Source organism: Spea bombifrons, chromosome 2 (assembly GCF_027358695.1).
Source record: "Spea bombifrons isolate aSpeBom1 chromosome 2, aSpeBom1.2.pri, whole genome shotgun sequence".
NCBI classification, from domain to species: Eukaryota; Metazoa; Chordata; class Amphibia; order Anura; family Pelobatidae; genus Spea; species Spea bombifrons.
Genome location: NC_071088.1, coordinates 49,525,442 through 49,552,553, shown reverse-complemented (window position 1 = coordinate 49,552,553; position 27,112 = coordinate 49,525,442). Strand labels below are relative to the sequence as shown.

Sequence of the window (27,112 nt, the reverse complement as noted above, 5' to 3'; positions counted from 1 at the left end):
CAGAGCTTCTGCAATAGGAGTTAATAGTTACGTGAAAATCCTTGGCTGACGACACGCCAAAAGGGAGAGACGTGAACTGGAAGTGCCGAACTCGTGTCCCGTTTCTTATGGCAAACCTGAGAAACTTTCTGGAAATCGCAGCGATTGGAACATGGAGATAAGCATCCTTTAGGTCTAGGGTAACCATGAAGTCCCCTTGTTTTAATAAGTGGGTGACCGTGAGGATAGATTCCATTCTGAAGTGACAGTAAGGAATGCAGGCATTGACTCCTTTTTAGATCTAAAATTGGACGGAAGGACCCATCTGGTTTTGAGACCAGGAACAGACAGGAATAGACTCCTTGAAACTCCTGATGCTTTGGAACAGGCTCTATGACACCTTTTTTGAGAAGGGTGAGGCTTTCGGACAACAGAGCTGAGTTTTTTACTGGAGAAGGGTAAAACGAAATTAGGAACAGAGGACGTGGAAATCTGAGAAAGTTGATCCTGTATCCGTCTGCAATGATCTTGAGGACTCAGGTGTTGTTTGTGGTCTGTCTCCATTTTGGCAGGAACCATTGCAAACGACCTCCAACACCGTCAGAACTTCCTGGCCTCTGGTTTCTTAGGATGTTCCTGAAACTTCCTATCGTGTGCTTGTCTACGAAAAGTCTGTGCCTTGAATGCTGGTTGAAAAGGCCTGGAAGGTCTATACAGGTGTCTTTTGTTCCATGTGCCCTTCTTATCTTGAGGAAGTGCTTTCTTAGTATTCGACATATGTCTGATAAGTTCCTCCAAGGGAGAACCGAATAGCTTGCTTCTTTCAAAAGGTAAATCGCATAATGCCGATTTGGAAGCAGTGTCTGCCGCCCAAGAGTGTAGCCATAAGGCTCTTCTAGCCACGGATACTTTGGGCTCTGGCCTTGAAAACCAGACGATTGGAACACACGTCTACATGAAGTCTCTGTCCTCTGGTCCATAGGGTCTTTGAGACCGGCTACGTCACCAATGGGAATCGTAGTTCTCTTAGAAAGCTGGGCTTTCTGAACGTCTACTTTAGGGATATCGTTACATTTCTCTTAACCCTGAAGGCGAAAAAGCTGCTTAAAATGTTTGGAAATAAAGGCTCTCTTGTCCATTATGTCTAATGTATTTAATTTATTATGGCCTTTTAACACTTTTGATTTCTGGCATTTTAATACAAATAATGTGATAAAAAGATTGTTTTATAGTTATTTGTATGGCAAATAGTGTGACTCGGGTATGTATAAGGGGTGCGTGTGGGTGTAAGAGCTCGACCGTGAGATAAACTATATGGGGCTGGTCTCCAAATGTTTCCAGGGCTGCTTTTCATTCCCAGTCCGGCCCTGAAGGCAATGAAACTGAGGCAAGGCAAGGAAACTGGCGATGAGCAGCTCTGCAGCCTGAATGGGGCCTGACTTAGAGCGGCTCTTACAGTAACCCTGTCAATGTCTGCCTCAGTATATAATGATAACAGTTATGCTGTACCACCGTCACTGTTTGCCTCAGTATATAATGATAGCAGTTATGCTGTACCCCTGTCAATGTTTGCCTCAGTATATAGTGATAGGTGTAATGCTGTACCCCCATCAACGTCTGCCTCGGTATATAATGATAATAACAGTTATGCCGTTCCCCCTTCAATGTTTGCCTAATGATAGAAGCTATGCAGTTTTAAAGTGGGGGGGCACATACAGGATCCGGCCCAGGTGCCAAATACTCTAGGTACGCCCCTGAAGAGAATACATTTAAAATTTTGTCTATCTGGTACAAATTTCCTACTTACATACACAAAATTCATCATAGCAATACTGAAAAATGGTGGGGAAGTCAAATCCAAAAAGGTACATTTGTACATATATATGGTAGTCATGTCCTCAACTAAGACCCTTTTGGACATGAGCTATAAAAGCAGGTGGGAAGACCAAAATATGACTGATCATGAAAAAAACAGTCGTTTATTTAAGGCTAGTCATCATATGAAGTCATTTATTATCACATAGTTGTTTGGCTCCTTTTAAAATCATAATGATAACAGATATCACCCAAATGGCCCTGATCAAAAGTTTAAAAAGCCTTGAATGTTTGGCCTTGTTACAGACACACAATGAGACACACACACACACACACACAGGTTAAAATGGCAATTAAAGGTTAATTTCCCACGCCTGTGGCTTTTTAAATTGCAATTAGTGTCTGTGTATAGCTCGCATGTGGGATGCACTGCGCACGCTAGATACTGGGCTATGGGGAGCATTAAAGAACTGTCGAAAGACCAATGTAACAAGGTAATGGAACTTTATAAAGATGGAAAAGGATAGAAAAAGATATCCAAAGCAATGAAAATGCCAGTCAGTACTGTTCAATCACTTATTAAGAAATAGAAAATTCTGGGATCTTTTAATACCAAGCCAAGGTCAGGGTGACCAAGAAAGATTTCAGCCACAACAGCTAGTAGAATTGTTTGGGATACAAAGAAAAACCCACAGATATCGTCAGGCGATATCGAGATTACCAGGGAAAAAGACAGTGTGGTTGTTTAAAGACTTTGCATGACCTGGAGGCATTTGGCCATGACCAATGGGCAGCTATACTACCTGCAAGAATTTGGAACCTCATAGACAGCTATTACAAAAGACTGCGCACTGTTATTGATGCTAAGAAGGGTATGCAGACTTTTGAAAAGGGGTCATTTCATTTCTTTCTTTGTCTCCATGTTTTATTTTATGATTGTGCCATTCTGTTATAACCTACAGTTGAACATGAATTCCATAGGAAATAAAATAAATGTGTTGTGCCTACTCACTCATGTTTTCTTTAAAAAAATGGTACATATATTACCGATTCTCCATGGGTATGCAAACCTTTGATCACAACTGTATATAATTTCCTCAAACCAAGAGAAAGTATATGACCATACTTGAGATGGTGCCAAATGCCAATGGAAATTAACCATGTCTTTATGGAGTTTGCTTTGTGTACTGGGGCACAGTCATGTCCAAAAGGTCTTGGTATGTTGAAACATTAAGATTTTCCTTCACTCAATCAGCCCAAGCCCTGATTTCAATAATCAAGATGTGTGTCCCAAGTTATAGCGGTGCACAATGCAAGGTCCAGAAAGACATAGTTGGGTGAATTTGGTGTGGAAGAACTTGACTGGCCGAACAGAGCCTTGACCTCAACACCTTTGGGATGATCTGGAACAGAGATTGGGAGCCAGGCCTTCTCGTCCAATATCAGTGCCTGACCTCGTCCAATATCAGTGCCTGACCTTACAAGTGTTCTATTGGATGAATGGCCAAATAATCCAACATAAACACTCTAAAATATTGTGGAAGCTGTTACAGCTGAAAAAGGGAGACCAGTGGTCAGGTGTTCCAATACTTTTATCCATATAGTGAATTTTAACAACATTAGTGCAATTAACATAAGAAATTATCCAATTTCCAAAATTCATGGATTATTGAGTACAGTGAGGAACAGTGACGTAAGTCTGCATTGGTAGAATCACATTTAGGAGCACTGGCATGACTACAGAGGTTGCAGCCCTTGCCTCTAGGGGCCCAGTGCAACCCTGTGACCCCTTGTTCCTCATAGTTTAGAAATGGCCCTTCTGACCTAGAACGCAATGCTCCAGGTCAGAGGGGCCCTTCCTAAACTATTTTGAACTGGCACAGTTGCTTGGTAGCTGCTATGGCCTTATCCAAAATGGACTCTTCATAACTATCTTCACCTTATCTGACCACTTCTGTTTAGACTTGGGCAGCAGCGTAAAGTTTGTTTTTCTCCCAAAAATGCACAAGAAAACTATCTTCAGATTAGATGAATTTCATCTGTTCTTCAGTTTGGACAAAATTTGTCTAACATTTTTGTTTTCAGAAATCCCATTTGTCCGTCCGGTTGCCATAGGCCGATTGCCATGGAAAGAAGAAATAAACGTGTAGAAGATGGTGACTAGGGAATTTGAGACAAATGGAAGAAAGAGGTTCAAAACTAGAGTTTTGGGTTCCTGTGTAATTCATCCGCATAACCTTTCCATGCAGATAAGTGAAACATACTGAGAGACCCTACACTACTGCAAACTCCCAGGCGTGGCCGCCCCTTTAAGGGGTCTGCCTGGAGTTGACCTCCTCTCCACAGCGTACTGTTTTGTTTACTTGTGTGTCTGTATTTTTTTTTATCTTTGCCCTCTTTCCCTTTTACATCTGAGGATCTCGGTTCCTCTTTCCTCTCCCCATGTCCCGGTTGAGATATCCAATCCTTGCTTAAAGGAGAAGCGTCTGAGGATCTTGGCTCCTCACTCCATCCCCTGTGTTCCTTGCCTTGTTCCCTGTCCTTTGTCACATCCTGTACCATGTATGTCTTGTCTGGTTCTGTGTATTTATGTTCAGCTGTATGGTTATGCTATATCTATGCCTCCCTCAACTGAAGCCTACATCATTACCACACCTGACCTAACCAACAGGCTTTATAACCCTGCCTCCCTCACCTGAAGCCTGTGTCATTAACACACCTGACCTTATCTACAGGCTTTATATCCCTGCCTCTCAGTAACAGAGGTGTGAGTTCATTTAGTTACTTTGGGGTTATAGTTCATGTCTGACTCTGGACCTGTCTCTTGGGTTTACCCCTTTTGCCAGCCTGTTACCTTTTTGACCTGGACTGCCTATTGGATTTTCCCTTTTGCCAGCCTGTTACCTTTTTGACCTGGACTGCCTATTGGATTTTCCCTTTTGCCAGCCTGTTACCTTTTTGACCTGGACTGCCTATTGGATTTACTCCTTTTGCTTGCTTCCTGTCCAAGATCCTTTTGGATTCTTACCTGGACTATTCTAACTTTGTAGTCCACAGCAGTCTGTATACTTGATATGCCTCCTACTCTGCTACTTCTGGTGAGATGTATCTGCTTTGTTTAATATAGCTATATTCAAACATTCAGCTTTTGTCTCATTTGTGAAGTGTGTGCGTTCTTACACTCCTGTGCCCTGGACTCCAACATCCAGTAAGGGCTGAGTTATGATGAGCCTGACACCACCTCTCTTTTGCCATCCATATGTCATTTACAAACTGTATGTACTCTATGCATTGTTATTCTTGCAACACCTTGACAGTGACCATACCTTACTTACATTTTGTTTTGTTTATCTGATTTTTTTTTTTTTCTCTCCGTGACCATGCAACAGATGTATATTGGCTATTGAGCCATACTATTGTATCCTGCTATGTATTGAGTCATACCAATGTTTTATTTATTCTACGGCTTATGAAAGCGTGTACTTTCTATTGATGCGGATCACAAGTTTTGTGCCAAATGTATACTGTTGTAATTTCATAAAAACCATTGTACCACTACCGTGACTGTAAGGTTATTGCTTTATTCAATCAACAGAAAATTGATTAAGAATACTAGTGGACTGGTACAGGTCCTCTTACCATACTGCACTGGTAACAGTGCAATTGTTAAAAAAAAATATACAGAAAATACTACTCCGCCACCTTCTCCCAACAAAAATAGTAATGCAGTTGACAACGGAATCCATCTTACATTAGAAGCGCAGTCGGCTACCTTTTCATCCCCCAGGTAGTCCACTACATAGTCTGGAGACATCTCTCTGGGTGTAAGATGAATGTTACCATACTAGCCAATTTGCAATAAAAACTGGGTCCTTTCATACATTGTGGTGAGCAGGAGAAATTTCCCGGCCTTTTGGACTTCAAATGAAGACACACTTGTACGAATGTAGATTTATTTATTTTTTTAAAACAAAAGCTTCCTGCCAGCCTGAGGGTGCTTTTCTACTGAAGCCATGCTATCAGACAGTTTTATATCGGTGGACAAGCCATCAGACACTTTTGGTTTCAGATTAGCATTAGGTGTATAAGAACTGCAAATGTGATAATAAAGAAGTAATGATACAATTTTGACTGGATTAGATGTGTGTATTTTTTTTTTACACACACACATATATATATATATATAATATATAATATCCCTACAAAATTTTCTAAATGTATTAAACAAATTAAAGGTAAATAACAGACCACTGCCAGCAAATGACGTTTTCTAACATTTCTGCATACATTACAAAAATCTCACGTTGGACCAATATATTAAAGGTACAGTAGTGTCACATATACCCCCCTCTATAATATCTTACAATATGGTGTGATTTCACTGTGGAAGTTTAAAGATATAGCACCCCAAATATCAGCCCAGTACTTAGCAACTGACATTTTTCAACATTTTACCTGTGGTTAAAAAAAAATTCCCCCATTGGACCACTATAGTTACACTGCACATATGTCAAGCACACCCCTCTATTATATCTTACAATATGGTGTAACTTTACCGTGAATATTTAACGATATAGTGCCCCATATATCAGCCCAGTGGTTAAGAACTGGAATTTTTCAACATTCTACATGGGGTTAAACAAAATTCCCCCATTGGACCAATATGGTTAAATTGCACATATCTCACATACACCTCCCTCTATTATATCTGAGAAGATGGTGCAAAAATGACATTGCCGCCACTCAGAAGATGCCGTCGCCAAGTGATAAATGAATGAGATATAGCGCTAATTGTAGGACTTGCTCATAAAAAAACTTTATACACACACTCTCTCTCTTATTGTATTTCTTTACTAATCACACTAATTAGTGAGCTGAGCTCCATTAACCTTGCATGGTTAACCTGTATGAGCTCACATGGAAGGGGGTTGTTTGGTCCCCACACAAGTGTACCTGACAACATTCCCCTGCTGCCTGATCGCTCCATGAGACTGGTACTAAAATGGTTAAATAAAAAGTGCCCTAGTAAAATACTTTGGGATGACATCTTATATATACTGAAAAATATTTGCTTTTGTTGATCAGTTTTTCTTTTTCTCGCCGCTACTGGGAGTTGCGCCCCAAGATACATTTAAAAAAAAATAATCTTGTTTAGAAACAGCGATGCGCATCATTCATATTTAACCCTGTAAGTGTCAAACTAAATGAAAATACCAGGCATATGAGGTGTTTCCAAAAACAGGACAAATACCATAATACACTGAGTTTTTTTTTCTGTTTGCACTGGTTATATATCGTTTTTATAGGTGAAATTGAAAATACCTCCTTTCCTCGCCCCCACATTTTTAGATATTTTTCATACTTAATGATGGTATATATATATATATATATATTTATATATATATATAATTATTTCAAAAGAAAGCCCTACTTGTGCTCAAAAAAACAGTATGATTTGTGTGGGTGCACTAATTGAGAAGAGAATTTACTGTTGAAGAAAGACATAGCAAAAACACAAACTGCCCTGATCTTTTAGCACAAACGTAGTAAAAAAAAAAAACCCCAGTCCTGAAGGGGTTAAAAGGCCACATTTGGGAAGTGCACCCCTCCCCCCATTTTGGTCAGTCTGGGGCTGAGCTATCTGAGTCTGGCCACTCCAATTTACCAAACCATTATTTTTTTTTAATTAGACACCCCTTGGGTATTTGAAATGCTCTTACTTTAACTCTTTCCATGTCAAGATTTTAGGGGAGATACAGCGCTAATTTTAGCACTTGCTCATAATTATTTTTTTTTTATTATTATTTTATTTATTCTTTTTGGACTTTTACATTTAGCTGGAACCGGATGGTTCCTCTGATGCATAATACATTTTTTAAGGGTATTTCAAATGCTAGTATTTTAACCCTTTTCATGCATGAGATTCTACCACCAGCCATTGCCAAATTTGGTAATTTTTTTTCAACCACACAAATATACCTGGAGCTATAAATTTATATGTGTCACTATCAAACACCCCAATGTGTTCAGCAACATCTCCCAAGTACAGTGATACCACAAATGCATGGTTTGTCTGGTGTTTGGGGGCTAAAAGGCGGCACTTGGGATGTGTGCTCCCCCCCCCCCCCCCGCCACAATTTGGTCAGTCTGTGGCTATGCCCTATCTTTGAACCCGGCTACTAATTTACCTCATCAAACCATTTTTTTTTTTTTTTTTTTAAATTAGACACCCCTTGGGTATTTGAAAAGCTTTTATTTTAACTCTTTCAACATCAAGATTATTTTTCCATATTTTTATTTTGATTAAATATTTTACCAATCACATTGTGATTAGAAAGCTGGGCTCCATTGACTTGCATGGTTGAATGCAGTACCTGTATTCTACCTGCAAGGGGAGCCAGAGTTCTCAAGAGGGTCTGGAGACCCTCTAGCAACCTTTCCCAGCTGTTTTTTTTTTTTTTTTTTTTAAAGGACACACTGGCATCTTGCGAGTGGCAAAAATCACTCGCAGCGGCGGTTGTGACCGCTCTCCGGAGCAGACACAGCACGGTCCTGGGGTGTTGCTGAATGCCTCGTTAAAGTTGATCAAGGATCGCCTCCTAAACTTTTAAAACAGGCACTTGCCACCATAGAGTATGGCAGACGTTGACCCCCCTGGGGAGGAGCCAGACATGGCCCCTGATGCTGATCTGTTGCTGAACGCCTCCATATCGAGGTATTACAGCAACACCGTTTAAGCGAAGAAAGTGATCGTAGATTACTAAGCATGTTTAACCCCTTAAGGACCGGGCTCATTTTTTGTTTTGTACCCTGTGGGACCGAGGCTGTTTTGACACTTTTGTGGTGCTTGTGTTCAGCTGTAATTTTCTCCTCACCCATTTAGTGTACCCACATAAGTTATATATTGTTTTTTTCAGGATAAGATGGGCTTTCTTCAGATACCATTATTTTGATCGTATCATCTTATTTACTATAAAAAAATTGAAAAAAAACACATTTTATGACTTATTTGAAAAATCTTTTACTCACCTAAAAAAGCAAGTAAAAAAACTAGCTAAATAGATTCTACTACTTGTCCTGAGTTTAGAAATACCCAATGTTTTTATGTTTTTTTGCTGTTTTTTGTAAGTTATAGGGCAATAAGCACAAGCAGCGTTTTATGATTTCCAAATCTTTTTTAACAAATCTGGTCAGTCTGCCTCCATCTCCTCTTTGGAACATCTTTGAAGCCAGTTAACTCAATTTAACCCATTCAAACCATATATTTTTGAAAATTAGACACCCCAGGGTATTCCAAATGCTGTTATTTTAACCCTTTCCATGCACCAATTATAGAACTACACTTTGTCAAACTTTGTAATAGTAATTTTTTTTATTTTTTTTTTCACACAAATTGTATTTTAGTTATAGATATACAGGTCCTGGTATATGCCACTGTCAAACAACACCCCAATGTGTGTTCAGGAACATCTCCTGAGTGCAGTGATACCCGACATGCATGGGTTTGTCGGGTTGTTTCAGATTTAAAATGCCACATTTGGGAAGTGCGCTTTTTTTCTCCATTTTGGTCAGTCTGTACCTATGCCCTGTCTTTGAGCTAGGCCACTCCAATTTACCCCATCAGCCATTTTTTTTTTTATATATTAGACACCCCTTGGGTATTTGAAGTGCTTTTATTTTAACTCTTTGTTGAGATTTTTGAGAAATTTTAGCACTTGCTCAAAATAATAAACTTTATTTTGTAATTTTATTTTATTTTTTGAATACTTTTTTTATATTTTTTTTTACACATTTTGCTGGTACTGGATGGTTCATCTAGTGACATCACTGCATAATTATTTTTAAATGTTAGCACATTTTTTTTTTTCCATTTTTTTTTTATTTTTTATTTTTTTTTTGAATATTTTACTAATCACATAGTGATTAGAAAGCTGGGCTCCATTGACTTGCATGGTTGAACACAGTACCTGTATTCAACCAGCAAGTGGAGCCAGTTCTCTAGAGGGTCTGGAGACCCTCTAGCGAACTCTTTCTTCTTTATTGTTTTATTTCCCGGGCCGCCGCCATCTTGCTTGATGGCGAAGATCACCGGCAGCGGCGGCTGTGACCGCTCTCCGGAGTGGTCACAGCCCACCCAGAGGTAAGTGTTTGGTGTCGCTGGATGCCTCCTGATCGAGGCATTCCAGCGACACCATTTAAGTTTAGGAGGCGATCGTTGATCGCCTCCTAAACGCTTTTAAAACGGGCGTCCGTCGCCATACAATGTATGGCGGCTGTTGACGCCCCGGGGAGGGGCCAGACATGGCCCCCGATGCCGATCTCGGCCTTGCTGAATGCCTCGACATCGAGGCATTGCAGCAAGGCCATTTAAGCGAAGAAAGAGATCCTTGATCACTTTCTAAGCTTATTTAATTTTTTGACGGTTCAGGACCGTCAAAGGTCATTTAGTGACCTTCTTGTTATGACGGTCCTGAACCGGCAAAGGTCGCGAAGGGGTTAATGAAATGGCGCGCCAGGCACGTCATTGGCCGTTAACCGACAGTTTGCGTGTCATGCCTGAGCTGTCATTGGGCATTAAGAGGTTAAAGCCATCACGGTCCTGTCAATTGTCCTTAACTGAATGTTTTTGTGATGTCCCGGATGTCAATTGTCATCAAGGGGTTAAACATGGCTAACAGCATGATTTATCACTCTTTTCTACTAGGCAAGGGATTTCACCTCTTTCTCCTTCTTGCAAATATTAGTCTAAGTCTACCCCTAGGCAAAGGCAGAGGCTCTCAAGCCCACTAAGCTAAAGTGAGATTATGTCAATTTTTTTATGCTTCCATATTTATGGTTAAGCCACTAAGAACATGAAACCAGAAACAGAGCTAAAATATATACATTTAGTAGTAGTATTCCTGCTATTCCTAATAGTAGAAAAAGCCAAATCTTTGTGACTAGCACTACCACAGCTAACCATGTTATGCTTAGTGTAGCTGTCAAATAAAACACGCAATATAGAAATGGCAGGCTGAGGCTTATGAAGTCTCCCACTGCCTCCTCAGCTCTTATATAGCATGTTCTAGACTTTTCTTGGAAATATGGCACAGCCATTGGGAAAGCCACTGCACGATGACAGGTGTGGGGCTATTGGACAAACCAAGATCAGCTCAATATCCCTCTTAGTGTAGTTAAAATGGCAACAAAGACTAAGATTTTCATATTTCATCCAATGACGTATTTGTTGGTTTATGATTTCAAATGGATGAAATCGCAAGTTCTGCGCAAAAATGCATCCATGCAAAACCTAATGCGCAACTCTTGAGTTAGTCCTATAAATTCCTAGGTCCCTCTTGGAAACAAGCTTGCTTAGAAATTTAGCTGCAGTGGCCTCATAAGTAGACAGATAGGAGTTAAGCTGCAGGTACCGCAACACCAAGTTCTCTGGCACTCTGCATCCTGAGCCATCTGAACCACCATAACAGCTCATCCTGACTGGACCAACTCCTTTTGTACCAGTTTGTTATTGTGCTATTTAAAATTTATCCCAACGACTGATTGTAATTTGCTATGGAACCTGCTAGCGATATCTAAATGTGTCCCAAGTAGTTTAAGACTAGTCTAATTTACTAAATAGTGGGTTTGGTGTAATCTCAGCAGACACAGCACACTTGATCGGTATGTCATACCAGCTTTATTTATGAAAGGTTTAGTACAGGCGCTGTGGTTTTCCCATGGTACTCTTGATGTAGAGTGCTCTCACATTCTGCCAGTTTTTCTTCAGAAGAGATACCAAGAAGTTGATTGACAAGTGTATGTTGTAAACCAGTTCTTCCTCTGTCATTTTAACATGACCAACAGCCACAGCCAGACACAGAACCTAAAAGCAAGGGAATGGGGAGAGCTGAATAGACTGCAGTTTTTGGTACAAAAGAAGCATGGATATACTTTAAATTCACAGCCTTTTAGGTTTTCAGTAGACTATGTGAAAGCAGAATCTGAAAATGGAAATCAGACTTCATCTAGTATAAGCACTATACGGTCGGTTCTCTTGTAGACTTGCTGTAACATCACAAGCTGTGTGCTTGCGCCCCTGCATGTTCCAAGAAAGCCTTCAACCACATTAGGACTGCAGTTCAAGGCATGTTTTCCTTTATATTAACCAAATGTATTCTGGGGATTGTTTTTGTCCAAATGTTAGTATCCACCTTTTGAATTATGGATTTTTCATCCCCTCCCCCTCTCTGGCCTCCTAAAAGCCACAACTCTGCAGCTTTACCTAAAATATTTTGTTTCACCTTACAGCCTCTGTATCCCAAGCTGTGCCCTAGCCACCATCTGAAACTAAGCACTAACCCACGCAGACTTCATCACTATTTTATTTATAATTACTTTTCTGCATGCTGAAACCACTTAACTCCAATTTCTACTACAAGAGACCTACTGTCTTTCTTCGCTCCTCCCTTTGTTTTAATTTTAAATACCTTACATTGTAAGATCACAAGCAGGGCCCTCAAAAGGCCTCCATTCCTGACAGGAACTTTGTCATCTAGCCTTATTTTATATTGCAACAATCTTATGAGCATGTATGTTTTATTTGGGGCTGTTAACATTTATTTTAATGACAAGAATTGCCACAAAGTACAGGGCAAGAAGCTTCATGTAATATCTGCATACCTTCACAATAAGTGTGCCTTGACATTTAAATTTACACACACACACCTTGTGATACCTTTATTGGACTACATTTTGGAATGACAAGCTTTCAGGAGCTTTTCTCCTTCTTTGCTTAGAAATGTTTTAGACTTGGGAAAGGGCGAAAAGCTCACGAAAGCTTGTCATTCAATAAAAAAAAAAAAAAAAAAGTATTACCACAAGATACTATTTCATCTGTTATTTGATATTGGCACCACTGGACTAATACATCTACAACCTACACACATATATGTTTAAGTTATCTTTCCAAATAGATAGCTACACATCTGAAGGAAAAACCTTCAGATAGCTATTGACAAATCCCTGTAACCAAGCAAAATCTCACCTTTTTCATTTGGAACTTAATAGTTGACTTCACCTCATCAACCTTGGCCACCATGTTCTCATTGTGGGTCAGAAGCGAAGGGAACTTCCCAGCTTTGTTCAGTCCAGGTCCCAAAATACGAGGAATCTGCTTAATAAGAGATTCAGATGCCAGGAACGCATCATACTTTTTGGCTGAAAAGCAATGGGATAATTTAATTGAAATAAGATATCTGGCAGTGAGAAAAAAATACAAACAAAACTTTAGCATTCTGGATTGTAAACATGACACACCTAGTTTTTTCACCATCTTTTTGTTCTTGTTTAGCTTCTTCAGAGCCTCAATATCCATATGAGGTAAATCCACAGCCTTTGCTTCATCACAATGCTGCTGATCCCCCAACACACACACAGAGAATTTGGGGCGGGGGGTTGACTTCAGCCTAGTGGAAGGAATCGTAAGGTGAGAAAAAGAACTTTTTACAGTTTGAAAGAAGGGCGAGCCAAGACTTACAAACCTTGAGTGACACCAGAAACTTGTTAACTGGTCGGTGAGTTTTAAGTAACACTATAAACCACACCTCCCCTCTTGTTTTAAGACCCAGGGTAGGGGTCCGTCCAGGTTACCTCAATGAGGTGATCTGAACTACCCAAATTTTTGCCGCAGCAAATTCCCAAGCCACTTGTAAAACGTAATACAGGAAAATGCAAGGCAAAAGAATGGGTGGTAACTGTAGTCCACACCTGACTGTGCCAGAGAAACGCTTGTCCTTTTGAGGGTCATAGTTTTTCAAGCTGATCTGAAGCTCAACACTCTCAAGGAATCTGAAAGCAGATGAAGCACAGAAACATTAACACAATGAGTAACAAGTACATGTCACTAGATAGCTGAAAACTACTACAGGTGTAAAGCATGAAAGGAAAATGTTTAGGATATATATGTAAATGTGCAAGTGTTTTACACACCTATGTCAATTGTGCCTTAGCAGCAGTAGCCAAATAGATTTACTGGCACACATGGCTATGCAGCTTATGAAACCGTGTTGGCCTGATTATAGGTGCCCCCCCAATTTAAGTCTTTAATGTTGGGGTGTGGCCTAGAATCAGTGGTTAGCCCAGGGATGCACAATTCTTATCTCCTGACACCCAGGACATGCAGCTCCGGGACAGTGGCTGTGCAGCCTATAATCTGGCCAATAAGGTGCTAGTAACAGTACATGCACATGGAAAATGTAGGACAAGTATTTAATTTCAGTGCACTGGATACTTTAATAATTTTTAAAATCTGTAATATTTGTGGTACTCATTTTAGCTACTCTAAATTTAACACTAACTGGTAGTAATGCTTACTTTCTCCTCTTTTGCTTTGAGCCCTGAAGCAATTCCCTAACAGCTTCATAGAGCGTGTCGCGAGAAACCTTGCTGCTGCAAAACAAAACACACACACATTTTAGTTAACATGATTTTCTTCTCTGCTGCATGTACGAGCTATGGGTTTCATAAAATGTTAACAAGTGATGCCAATTAACACAAACAAGATCTCTTAAGCACTGTTTTGACATTGCCTCCAAACATCTAAAGTTTTCATCTTAAGGGCACATTATACTGTGTTAACAAAATAACTCCTTGGGGGGGCATTGATTTTTCACACCCAGAATACCAGGACAATTAGGACCCTTGAAACATAGAAACACAGGTGTCTGTAAAGCCTATGATAGGAAAGGAACACGTTTACAATTTTGATTAGGAATTTCCTCAAAGTAGGTGCTCTCCGATTAGAGCAATAGTTAATGTACTAGAAGGCCACATCCAACTCCCGTCTACGGCCCTATTATGTATTAACACCATCAGTTTAGTGTTTGGCAGAACCAACTTTTTTGTAAACCATTCACTCAGTGTTAGAACCAATATCAAATCACTTTCAAAAATTCATTTTCTATTTAGCACTGCTCCCAAGTGCAATATGGATAGAGATCCATTTTGGAATACCTTAAACTTCAGTGATCAACCACCATTATTTTTTGTATTTGTTTTTATCCCAACAGGGTCTAGGCCAGATAATACATGCCATGTAAAATGCCCATATATTAATTACTAGAAACAATATTGAACCCTTCTAAAGGGTTGTTCAGCTGTGACTTGCCTATTTCTTATTTAGAGTATACACAAGATTTTCTTTCACAAGGCAACGGGAAGTGTACACAGATTCTGGGTTTTCTTTTTTGTCACATACCTACCCTGTCAGGATAAAGATATTCTATCAGTTATATAGCTCTCAGATCTCAAAAACCACCACAAGGACTATTCCAAAGCTACACAACGTATTAAATTTTATCTTTTTTGGCGCAGCAACTTTTTCCCTCTATACATACACCTGTCAACTGCAGTAACGTGTCAAAGTACCTGGAGTTTCTCCTTTTCTCTGAAGATGCTAATCATTGCCCAGAAATACAGGCCATAAAGTCCTCAAATGTATATTTTAAATAGCATTTTCTATTCATATACATTTGTTGTGGGTTATTTGTTAAAACTCTGGCAAAATTGTGGTTTAAATACTGACTTCAATCTACGTAATTAAAAGCAAATGTCAGTGAACTGTTACAGAACTTGTCTGACCTGTATTAATAGCATAATATTCGATGGTATTATGAAATAAGTAAACCAGATAACACAATTTCCAATGCGTTAAGGCCATAAGCCGGGACAGGGTGATTGCACCAATCAAAATGAAAAGAATAGTGTTGAATTAACGTTAACGTTTGAGTGAGGATCAGAGGCTCTGTATACAGCCAGTTAAATGCTTTGGTAGCAGACGGAAGGCGAGGCAAATTAAGCCACCTATAAACCAATTTTCATGCGCACAATATATTAAGGCCATGCACCTACATACACCGTGCTGTAATACAAAACTAAGTTTGTGGAGACATGTGCCACTAGATGGCCTGCAGGAAGCGCCACTGAGGAAAAACCGAGAACGCGTGGAGGAATAGTCTCCGATTGAGGCGAACATGCTGGGCGGTTTTTGCTTTACTTAAAATTACCACACACCAAAAGGCAATGTTTAAGCGCTCTTATGTTCACCAATTCAACGCACGTAGCCTGCCGTAAAACAGTAACTTGTTTCCAGCACCGTGGATAAAAGGCATCAGCAGGCATCTAGTACAGCAACTAGAGATTTGGGGAATTCGCGTCTACACGCCGGCCGCACGTTAACTATTCAGCACCTCGGTTACATAACCCCTGGTAGTTAATGTTAGAATGACAGCTCAAATGCGGTTTTCTTCTGGGACAACAGCAGCTTTTGTAGTTTAATAAAACAGCCCATGTCTTATGCACTGAGTTGCGGCTCATAACCGATTTACACCACGACTAGTTTATATCGATGGAAAAAAAAAAATTTGACCTAAACTACTGCAACCAAGCACCATTGACACACTCATTTACGTTGGTTCGGGAACACTATTCCACCCACCGCGATTTAAAACCAGCATCTACACTGTCGCAAGCGTATGCATCAAAGATCACACGCGTAGGCGTTGGGCCTAGAAGCTCTGAAGACCATTCGGCGGATAGAAATACAGGTTCCAACAATAGCAAGTGACGTAATAAAAATATTACTGTTATAGTACATGAGTCCAATTTGCCACACAATAGTCCTTAACAACGAAATATAATCCAAATTACCGAACCTCACCTCATGGCTCCAAAGAGGCGTACGACACGAAAAAGAAAAGGATCATCGACTCTCGTGCATACCGCTTTATAGAAATGTATTATCGCGATATTTGGATCCTCCTCCCCCCGCAGCCATGTTTGTTGCGGCAAAACGTAGTCACGTTAGGAGAGCGGTTACGGTGATATTGTAGCAATTGTAGTGACCAGCTAATTCTGTCAAGCTCGTACGGGTGATAAGTGTGGTTCGATGTCCTGCCTAAATCCTTCTAACGTGCGTAATGCGTGTTCCCCTGTTAATTGCGCAGTAGCCGTAATAAAGGCTAAAGTGTACGGGTGCCATTAAAACTGTAATTTGATTGCTTACCTAATATTAACCCCTTCGTGACAGTGGCTAATTAAATTTTTTGTACCTTTCGAGACAACGGCTGTTTTAACATTTGTGCGGTGGTCGTGTTTAGCTGTAATTTTCTTTCCCATTTGCTGAACCCACACAAGTTATATATTGTTTTTCTCAGGACAAGAATGGCTTAGATTTAATTATTTTGATTGTATCGTACCATGTACTAAAAAAAAAGTATAAAATATTGCAAACATTTTTACATGAAAAATCCTTTAAAGCTAATGAAAAAACCTGCTAAATAGTTTCTACTATTTGTCCTGAGTTTAGAAATACACAATATTTTTATGTTGTTTTTTTCTGCACGTTATGGGGCAATAATTACAAGTAGCGTTTTGCTATTTCAAATTTTTTTTTTCCAAAATCTGGTCATTCTCCTCTTATGTGGTATTTGGAACATCTTTGAAGCTCACCAATGCAATTTACACCATCGAACCATATATTTTGGAAGACTAGACAGCCCAGGTTTTTTTAACCCCTTCAGGACTGTGTTTTTGTCACTACGTTTGCGCTAAAAGACCAGAGTACCGTATTTGCTCGATTATAAGACGAGGTTTTTTTCAGAGCAAATCGGGGGTCGTCTTATAATAAGACCTCAAATCGGTCTGACTATGAGACGACTAAGATCCAGATCCCCCACAGCTGCAGGGGACCTGGATCCTCCTGTCTCCCCCCTCCCCACTTACCGGTGCCTCTGAGTCCCCAGTGTGCAGCCGGGGCAGTGTGTAGATGTCTACGTGATTCGCGTAGACAACTTACGCTGCAGCCGGAAGGAGGTGTGGCTAGCAGCGGGGGTTGTCTGCGTCCATCGCGCAGACCTAGTTAGGGGCATTGTGGAGTCAAAATTGGAACGTGCGCATTTCAATTTTTAAACTTTTTTCAAATATTTTTTTTATCAGATCACTTGTAAGTGACAAGTTTAGGCCGCTGACATTGATCAGAGAGACCGATCAATAATCAGTGACTTAAAATGTCACTGACCAGCGATTGGGTAATAATTATGTATTATTATTTTTTTATTAATAATTTGTGGGTTTTTTTCATAATTACCCTAGATGACCCCTCTCTCATCCAGGGGCTGCCATAATGATCAGATCACTCTTATCCAGGAGTGATCTGATCATCATCAGCCTACTTTGGTTGGTTCTGCAGCACCCTGGACTTTCAGGTCAGTGCTGTTATGTTTTTATTTTTTTTTAACTCGTTCAGTGCTGATGCTCCTTTGAAGCACAGCATAAACCGATATTTAGTCCCCACAAGCTTGTGGGGACTAATATTAACCTCTGCAATGCTGTGATGAGGTCATACACCATCGCGGCATTGAAGGGGTTCATTGAACAAGGGAGGGGGTGGGGGAGAAGAACCCTTTCTGCCTGTCCCTGAAGCTGCCTCTGGCAGCTGGGACACAATCGCCGGTAGGCTGGCAATTGCAGGGAGGAGTCTCTTTGATCACTCCTGTAGGTGTGATCAAAGGGCTTGTGGGGGCTCATTTTTGCTGTTGCTGGTCTGCCTGCGATTCCAGGCAGACCACAGTAGCAGAGCCCCGTACAAAATGGGTGTTAACCCCTGAGATGCCGCAATCACGGCATTGAAGAGGTTAACGCTGCACTGACGCTCTCATGGAGCGATCAGGCAGCAGGGGAATGTTGTGTCAGATCCCCACACTCGAAGCTGCCTGTGGCAGCTGAAAACGCAACTGCCGGCGACTGCATTTTGAACCAACAACATCGCTTCGTGGGAGTGATTGAAGGCTCGGAGGCAGGCTCTGGGTGGCTGTGCTGGTCTGCTCAGGTAGACAGCAGCAGCACCCCCGCGATCACCACAATTGTGGCAATGTTGGGATGACGTACCTGGTATGTCCCGGGCTCGAAGGGGTTAAATTGTAGTATTTTAAGTCTTTCCACACACTAAATCTGCCACCAGCCTTTGACAATCTTTGTGGTATTAATTTTGTTGCATGTTTTGTTTTTTCTCACACACATTTTACATCAGCTCCTGGTATATGTCACTGTCACACAACACCAAATATCTGTTCAGCAACATCTCCCGAATACAGTGATACCACCCATGCATGGCTTTGTTGGGTTGTTTGGGGACTAAAACATCACATTTGGCAGGTGTGCATTTTTCAAATTGGAATTTTGACATGTAGAAAATTCTGCCCACGTATCCTATTTGGGATAATTTTTAAGCCGGTCAGTTCAATTTATCTAATCAAATCGTATATTTTCAAAACTAGACACCCCAGGGTATTTCACATGCTGGTATTTTAACTCTTTCCATGTAAACATTTTACCACCAGCCTTCATCAAAGTTTGCAGCAGTGTTTTTTGTGTGTATTTTTCCACACACATCACACTTCAGGTATATGTCACTGTCAAACAACAACCTAATATGTGATCAGAAGCATCTCCTGAGTACAGTGATACCTCCATGCATGGGTTTGTTGGGTTGTTTGAGGGCTAAAAAGCCACATTTGGGACGTGTGCATTTTTCAAATTAAAAATTTGATGTGGTCTTCCTGCCCTTTGGGTTAATTGGGACATTTTTTAACATGGCCAATTAAATTTACCCCTTAAAATTATACGTTTTTGTAAAACTATAAAACTAGACACCCAATGGGCACTTAACATGCCGGTATTTTAACTCTTTCCATACGGGAATTGTTTGAAGTGTTAATTTTAGGACTTGCTCATGAAAATAAACTTTATGTACCATATTTGCTTGATTATAAGACAAGTTTTTTTCAGAAATGCTCTTATATTTGAGGTCATTTTATAATCAGACCTTCAAATAGAGGTCTGATTATAAGATTAAGATCAGTGCTGCAGGGGACCTGGATCCTCCTCTCTGGCAGCTGTTGGATGTCTGTGTGATGCGTGCAGACAATCTCTGCTCCTGCTGACACTTCTGCCGGGGCTTCTATGATGGAGTGCCGGCGTGACATGACTTTCCGGTGCTCCACCATAGAAGCCCCGGCAGAAGTACCAGCAGCAGCGGAGGTTGTCTACGCGCATCACGCAGACATTCACTGGCTGCCAGAAAGGAGGATCCCCCGCAGCAGGAGACCTGTACCCTCCTCTCTGGCAGCCGGTGAACGTCTGCTCGCAACCTCTGCTTCTACCCGACCTTCCGGTGCTCACTCATAGAAGCCCCAGCAGAAGTCCCAGCCAGAGTGGCAAATAGGGGGGTATAAGGCATATCAAGGATACAGAGTGGCATATAGGGAGGTATAAGGCATATCTGGGGGGCAGAGTAGAAAGCCGTGGTGCAGATGTTCATAACTGGGGGGGGGGCAGGTTGCCAAATAAAAGAAATAGGAAAAAATGAATTTTTCATTTTCATTCATAGTTTTTATAAAATAAGAAAAATAGTTTACATGTGAATATTTACAAATATTTACTTTCTTATAGAGTAGTCTTATATTCAGGCGTTTTTTTTTTTCTAAATATTTTTTTTCTTATAATCAAGCAAAATACGGTATTTATATATATTTGGCCTTTTTTATTTACATTTTCTGAATCAGTGGTGAATTATTTTTACATGTTACATGTTACCATTTTTTTTTAACTATTTTTTTAATCACATTGTTATTAGAAAGCTTCTTCTCAAAATGATTTTCTCCTACGGAGAGGAACTATGACAATCGTGAACTACTGGCAGTCATTCTCACCCTTTCTGAGTGGCGTCACCTTCTGGAGGGCTCCAATATTCCTGTTACCATCCTCATGGATCATAAGAACCTCCAGTATATTTGCCAAGCAAGTAATACCCCGAAGAGCACGATGGTCCCTCTTCTTATCCCGCTTCAATTACATAATCTCCTATCGTCCGGTATCCAAGAATACCAAGGCTGACGCTTTATCACGGATGTTCTGTACAGCCTCAGAGGAGAAGCCTGACCCGGAACCCATTGTACCTACTAACTGTGTTATCTCTGCTGTCATTTTTGCTGTTGCCTCTCCCCTTCTTCAATGCATTAAAGCCAGTCAACCCTATGCTCTAGCCCAGACCCCTTTTGACAAGTTGTTCGTGCCCCCTGTATACCGTGAGAAGATACTCCAGTTGCACCATACCACAAAGTTTGCGTGCCACCTTGGTCTCCGGCGCACCTGTCAGTCTCTAGGCCGACGTTTTTGGTGGCCCTCCTGGAGACAGGACGTTGCAGACATCCTTAAATCCTGCCACACTTGTGCTATGACCAAGACCTCCAGGACTCCCCCTTCCGGTCTGCTATTGCCCCTTCCAGTCCCCAGTTGTCCCTGGACCCACATCGCCATGGACTTCATAGTGGAGCTAAATCCCTCTCATCGCTACATCACTATACTTACTGTTGTTGACCAGTTCTCCAGGATGGTTCATTTCGTGCCTCTCGTCAAATTACCGACAACTAAGGAGCTTGCGGTTATCTTCGTCAGAGACGTCGTACGACTCCACGGCCTTACCCAGGTGATTGTTTCCGATCGTGGAGTCCAATTTGTTTCCAGATTCTGGAGAGCCTTCTGCAAAGCTGTGGGTATCACCCTTTCCTTTTCCACCGCTTATCACCCCCAAACCAATGGAGCGTCTGAACGAACGAACCAACGCCTTGAACAGGATTTGCGGCTTTCATTAATGACAACCAGAACGATTGGGCTGACCTTCTTCCACTCGCGGAGTTCGCCTTAAACAATGCTTTACAAGGCTCTACCCAGCATATACCTTTTTACTGTGTCTACGATTATGGGAGAAGGAGGAGCACGTTAGGGAACTCCTCAACGAGCAATCTTATGATTGCTCGCCGGCAGAGGAGTTCCCAGAAAAAGGTACTTACCTCTAACCGGCTCAGCGCCACACGACAACGGTACCTGGGGGAGATGATGGTGGAGCTCCGCCGAGACTTTATATCAGCGAATAAGAAGCTTAAAGGCCGATTCCTGAATCGCGCTCGAGATAGTCCCCTTATGTATAATCAGGAGGACCTCGTCCCAGCTCCAAGGCCACATTCAGGTCCCTCTCCCACAGTCCCATGTAAAACGGTTTGGTTTGGGAAACTTGTTGCAATAGTAAAGCATAAAGCCGAGAGAGAAGATGCAAGAGATCTGAGGTACCAACACATAAGTCCTCAAACGGTGTGAGAGGCCTACTAATCTGCGGGAGGACCCCAGAAGAGGAGAAAAAGTGACGAAGTTGATGATAAAGAAAATGAGTCTGAAAGGGGATAGAGGGCATGCGCACCAGGTCAGCCAGAGGCTTAAGAGAGTTACCCCCCCAACACATGGTGTGCTCTCAGAATTTTAACACCTGGGGGAACGAAAACATCCAGCCGCCCCCACTCCAGACCCGGCCGAAAGTCGGGATTATCAACTAGAGGCAGGAGCGGGCTAGGGAGAGAAGTGATAAAGCCCTTGCGTAAGATTTTCCCCAGAACCCGTAGAGTTGGAGTAATTGTAGGGTGTCCTCTGCAGAGTGAATGTGTATGGGGATCTGCCAACCAGGGTACCACCGATAGGGGACGAGAGAAAAATTGTTTCTCAGTCATCACCCACTGCTTCGGCACCTCTCTAGTCCATTCAAGAAGTCGCCTCAAGTGGGAAGCTTGCCAATATAGTTCTATATCAGGGAGTCCCATACCGCCACAGAGGAGATTTGGAAAGGTTAGCCATTGTCACCACATTCAGGGCCCGTATAGTGTTGTCCCATGCCTCCCTCCCCGGGACAAAACCCACCTGATCTGGGTGTATTAAAGAAGGGAGGAAAGGCTGTATACGAAGAGCTAAGATTTTTGCGAGAATTTTTAGTCAGTATTAATAAGCGATATGGGGCGATAACTTTCACACAATTCGGCGTCCTTGCCGGGCTTCGCGATCACTGCAATGAGAGCCAAATTAGCACGGGGATCTAAGGTAGCACCCGACGCCAAGGCATTAAACAATTTGACCAATTGAGGACCCAAGGTCGGAAGAAACTTACGGTAATACATGGGGGTAAAACCATCCGGACCAGGGCATTTGCCCTGTGGCATGGCCTTGAGCACCTCCTCTATTTCCTCTAGGCTAATTGGGGCCTCCAGAGACAAACTGTCGTCAACTTTCAATTTGGCTCGGAGGAATTTGGACAAATAAGCGTCAATCGGGTCAGAGGGAATCCAGGTGGTCTGGGGCAGGCGGTAAGTTATATAGCTTGCTATAATAAGCATGAAAGCAGGCTGCGATTTTATCCGAAAGGAAATGCAGATTACCCCGGGCATCACGAATTTTCGGAATAAAGGAGGAAGCCCTTTGTGCACGAAGAGCCCTGGCCAGGGATCTACCCGGTTTATTGCCAAATTCAAAGAAATGTTTTTTAGTTAACAAAAAATTCCTCCTACATTTAGAGTCCAGAAGCGTCGACAGCTGTGTCCTAGGAGCGGTTAATTGTGTTTGAATCCCCGGGAGAGGGGTCGCTTTATGTCGTTGTTCTAATTCGGAAACCATATGAACTGGGGCATGATCACTCATGACCTGGATGTCAATGTCTGAGGAACATAGCAACGGTAGGTGGTAATGGGAAACAAATAATGCGTCTATTCTAGTATAACGGTTATGGACATGGGAGTAATATGTGAAATGGAGATCAGAGACGTGGAGAGCCCCCCAAACATCGGTAAGTTGGTTAGAGTGCAAAGAACGTTTGACCCGTTTAATGCGCACAAAAGGAATGTGGGATCTACCCGTGGAACAATCTTTGGCAGGGTCAAGAGTCATATTAAGGTCCCCGCCAAACACCGTCAGACCCTCTTGGTAATACGTGAGATGGGACAATAGACGCACTAAAAATTGGGGCTGGTTCCGATTAGGCACATAAACGTTCGCCAAAGTAACCTTTTGCTGGCCTATATAACCTTTAACAAACAACCCCCGACCGCCAGGGTCTCTCCAAATGTCTAAAAATTGAAAAGGGACCAATTTGTGTATCATAATAGCAACGTCCCTGGACTTTGAGTCGGAGGCGCTAGCAAAAAAGACAGTATGAAAATGCTTATTAGTCAGGCGGAACTCTTTTGAGGCTAGGAACTGAGTTTCTTGGACGAACACAATATGGGATTTCATAGATTGTAAAACATATAACAGTTTGGAGCGCTGTTGGGGCTTGTTAAGGCCCTGCACATTTATTGTGGTAAACTTAACTCGGTTCGCCATAGTCAGCAATGGGACCAAAAAGAAATCATAAATAGAGTTGACACACCAAGGCCTCAAACAAAAACAAATAAAGTCAAACAAATAAAAGAAAAACAAGTAAACCATAAGTAACATCAACAAACAAGATGCTACATGGGTGCCGAAACACCGAATTGTGAGCCAACGGACCGAACGATAGGTCCAAAGCCCTGACCACCGACCGGGAACAGTCAGGGTTGGCAGGCTCCTGTAGGGGTAGGCACGAGAAAGAGGAGACATAGTAGACGAGAGCGGTGCGTCGTCCACTCAAGCCTCCTCGCCTTGCCAGAGAATACACAATAAAGTGTAACGTGTATGGATGCATTCTATGGAAACAAAAAAATATAATGTGGGGTCTAAGAGACAAACAAAATCAAACATGTGTAGATACCAAATGTAGAACATGGCAACTATCGAATAACAGCGTAGGGGTACAAGAAAATATGTCAAGTGGAATATCGATATGTCAAAAGGATAAACCGACTAATGACATCAACTCAACCCTCACACAATATGGGAACAAAAAAATCATATAAATGTGTAAGTGTGCGGCGACTGTAATAGAAAATAAAAAAAACGAGTGGAGAGCGAGCAGTACAACAACTCACAGCGGAGGCCAAAGGCACAATTCTACCGACGACTTGTGGTCAAACGACTGGAGTCCCCGGGAACGCAGTGAAGCGTATGCAAACCGGTAAGCACCTGCAGCAGCGTCCAGAAAGTCTCCGGGGATGGTAGCCGAACAAAGAAGGCCGTGCGGGACGTGACTCAGAATGCGGAGAGGGATGGAGAACAGCAGTAGAGCCACCGGAGTGCCTGAAGAGGCAATTCAAACAGCAGGATCCACGTGGAGCTCAAAGGGAGGAACGTAGGTAAGTCGTGTTGTCGTCGAGGCGAAAAAAAAAAAAAAACACCAGAGTGGGAGCAGGAGAATAGCAGAACGATGTATCCCGATTAAGACGCAGCCAAGTTGGGTGTCTTCTGTCGCTTCCGACGTTGCTGTTTAGGCTACCAGTCAGTCGCCGTATTGCGGAGGCGCTCCAGGCGGGAGAACGAAGGGAGGCTAGTTTATCCACGGCAGCACAGACGGTCAAATTGTCACCCTCCAGGGCTTCCACGCGGTCCCCTATCTGTCTCATGTCCGCTTTGATTTCGGAAAGATCATCGCGTATACCTCTAGTTGCCGCATCTATAATTTCGATAATGTCAGTTTTAGTGGGCAGGCGGGAGGAGATACGGCCTTCTTTGAAACAGAGTCCCTGGATTCTTGGTCGAACGCACCATGAAAGTACGAGGGAACCGAGGTAAGATTTGATTTTTCTCTGCTCTCCTGAGCTTTTGGCGTGGCAGCAGCTTTGTTAGATTTCCCCATGTTGATATGCATCCAAAAAAAAGGTGTAATAAACAAGGAGGCTCGACGGAGCTATAGACTCAAGCGTCCATCTTGTCCGGTTGTCGGCCACGCCCCTCCTTGTTTACTGGTTTTTGACCCTTGCATTGCCTGGTTACTCTTTGTCATACGATTCTGTACCTCTGCCCGTGATTCCCGTGTACCGACCCGGATTGTCTGCCTACCCTCTCGTGTTATTTACCTTGGCGTGTCTGACTACCTGCTACGTTACCGACCTGGCTACCCTGACCATTCTTCTGGAATTACTCCTTCTGTTCTGATCCGTTGGTTCTCCGCATTTGGCTGTGTCACCTTGCTACATTACTCAGTGCATACCTACCATCTGCTGTCACAGAGGCCTCCTCACTGTTGGGATCATCCAAGTCCCTTTCCTGGTGTGTGTTTGGTTGTCTGTGTGGCAGAGCCTCTCCTGGTATGTGGGTTTGGGTGTCGGTGTGGCAGAGCTTGTCCTGGTATGTGTGTGTTTGGGTGTCACTGTGGCAGAGCCTTTCCTGGTGTGTGTTTGGTTGTCGGTGTGTGTTTGGTTGTCGGTGTGGCAGAGCCTGTCCTGGTGTGTGTGTATTTGGGGGTCCGTGTGGGAGCGCCTGTCCTGTAGTGTGTATTTGGGTATCCGTATGGGAGAGCCTGTCCTGGTGTGTGGATTTGGTTGTCGGTGTGGCAAAGCCTGTCCTGGTATGTGTGTTTGTGTGGCAGTGCCCTTCTTGATGTGTGTGTGTTTGGGTGTCATGTGGCAGAGCCTGTCCTGATATGTGTGTGTGTTTGGTTGTCAGTGTGGCAGAGCCTGTCTTGGTGTGTGGATTTGGTTGTCGGTGTGACAAAGCCTGTCCTGGTATGTGTGTTTGGGTGGCAGTGTGGCAGTGCCCTTCCTGATGTGAGTGTGTTTGGGTGTCGTGTGGCAGAGCCTGTCCTGGTATGTGTGTGTGTTTGGGTGTCAGTGTGGCAGAGCCTTTCTCGGTGTGTGTGTTTGGTTGTTGGTGTGACAGAGCCTGTCCTGCTTTGTGTATTTGGTCATTGGTTTCCAGGCACTTAACTTTCTGTAGGAATAAATTCAACTATATGAGTTTTACTTATCCAGAGATAAAATGCCCTCCTGAATTTGTAGTCGCTTCAGAGGACAAAACTTTCTAGGCCCAGAAATCAGTGAAAGGGAAAAGTAAAGGTTTTGTGTTATTTACTCTATTTCAATCTGCATATTTTATAAAAAGGAATAGTGGCACTAAATTGTGACTTCAGGCGTTACATTTTAGATATTTTTTAGTTTACCGATGTACTCCCAATCCCATCACATAATATTATATCCTATACTATCTGCCTCACACTTATGTTCTTTTTATCCAGTACACATGGATGCCGAGGACTTAAGATTCTGTCTATTTTATTTATACACATTTATAAACACAATTATACACACTTAAAAACGCATACCAAATATACTGCATCTATAGTTATAGTTATAGAAAACAAGCAAATACCATTTGCCAATTAAAATTTAATTTAACAAATCTGGTCACTTTACCCCAAACCTCCCCCGGGTTAGCCCCCCCATATTAAATTTTTTTACAAAAGATCATGGCATTTGTTAGATCTTTGTTAGATCAGGTTTGATCAACTGTTTTTTTCGTTAGATCTACTCTAAAATAGGCAATATTAACAATC

General features: G+C 42.1%; 1 protein-coding gene across 1 annotated transcript; it reads right to left on the bottom strand.

Annotated features, from left to right (window-relative positions):
• Positions 1-11,455: 11,455 nt before the first annotated feature.
• Positions 11,456-16,527, bottom strand: RPL10A (ribosomal protein L10a). The gene is made up of 6 exons (XM_053457874.1): positions 16,490-16,527; positions 14,146-14,220; positions 13,540-13,620; positions 13,090-13,238; positions 12,818-12,990; positions 11,456-11,656 (listed from the first exon to the last, which is right to left on the bottom strand). Exons 1-6 carry the CDS (start codon positions 16,492-16,494, stop codon positions 11,486-11,488), a joined length of 654 nt encoding a protein of 217 aa, XP_053313849.1. The 5' UTR covers positions 16,495-16,527; the 3' UTR covers positions 11,456-11,485.
• Positions 16,528-27,112: the final 10,585 nt, after the last annotated feature.

Bases quoted from the DNA above. Each gene is read 5' to 3' on its own strand.
- RPL10A (XM_053457874.1), bottom strand. The intron at 13,621-14,145 runs GTAAGCATTACT...ATCTGCTTTCAG, and splicing joins TCAAAGCAAAAGAGGAGAAA to ATTCCTTGAGAGTGTTGAGC. The intron at 13,239-13,539 runs GTGTGGACTACA...TCCTTCCACTAG, and splicing joins CGTTTCTCTGGCACAGTCAG to GCTGAAGTCAACCCCCCGCC.